This window comes from Salmo trutta, chromosome 36 (genome assembly GCF_901001165.1).
Source record: "Salmo trutta chromosome 36, fSalTru1.1, whole genome shotgun sequence".
NCBI classification, from domain to species: domain Eukaryota; kingdom Metazoa; phylum Chordata; class Actinopteri; order Salmoniformes; family Salmonidae; genus Salmo; species Salmo trutta.
The window spans coordinates 21,097,657-21,098,240 of NC_042992.1; the positions used below are offsets into that span (position 1 = coordinate 21,097,657).

The window sequence follows — 584 nt, forward strand, 5'->3', positions numbered from 1 at the left end:
ACACTAGAAACAACTCCACAGTAGAACACTGAGAATCACAGGAAATCAAAAATGACGCCACAGCTCTCTCTGTCTCCTCCGGCCCCGTGCCGAGAACACAAAGGGTACACACTAGAAAGGAGACACCAGAAACAAAAGAAAAATATTCTTGCCTCTCATAGTAGTTTGAGAACGTTTCTAAATATGGAATGTCATCACTGCTAAAGCTATACACACAGACACACACACAACAAACCCTACCCACTACCCACACATATGCTTACCTCTACAGCCTGAAAGAGGCAACAGTCAGGAGAGCACGATGGCATTTTCACACTGAGCCTTACTCTGCTGAGACAGAGAGAGGAAGAGAGGAGAGAGAGAAAGAGGGAGGGAGGGAGAGGGGAGGGAGGGGAAAGGAGCGGAAGAGAGGGAGGGACAGAGGTAAATAGAACAGGAGAGAGGCAGAGGGAGAAGGAGAGAGGGAGGGGACATAGAAATAGAACAAGGAATATGGGTGAGGGAGAGAGACAGGGAGAGAGGGAGAAAGAGAGAAGGAGAGGGAGAGAGAAAGAGAGAAAAGGCCAGAGAGAGAAGGAGAGAGT

At 48.6% G+C, this 584-nt stretch overlaps 1 protein-coding gene across 2 annotated transcripts in view; it reads right to left on the reverse strand.

The window, feature by feature from the left end:
• LOC115175628 (growth factor receptor-bound protein 10) overlaps nt 1-335 on the reverse strand; it is a 17,075-nt gene extending 16,740 nt beyond the window's left edge. For both annotated transcript variants that reach the window (XM_029735022.1, XM_029735021.1), the window contains exon 1: nt 264-335. In XM_029735022.1, coding sequence (XP_029590882.1) covers nt 264-308 — 45 coding nt within the window. In that variant the 5' untranslated portion in view covers nt 309-335. The remainder of the gene's footprint in view (nt 1-263) is intronic.
• Nucleotides 336-584: the final 249 nt, after the last annotated feature.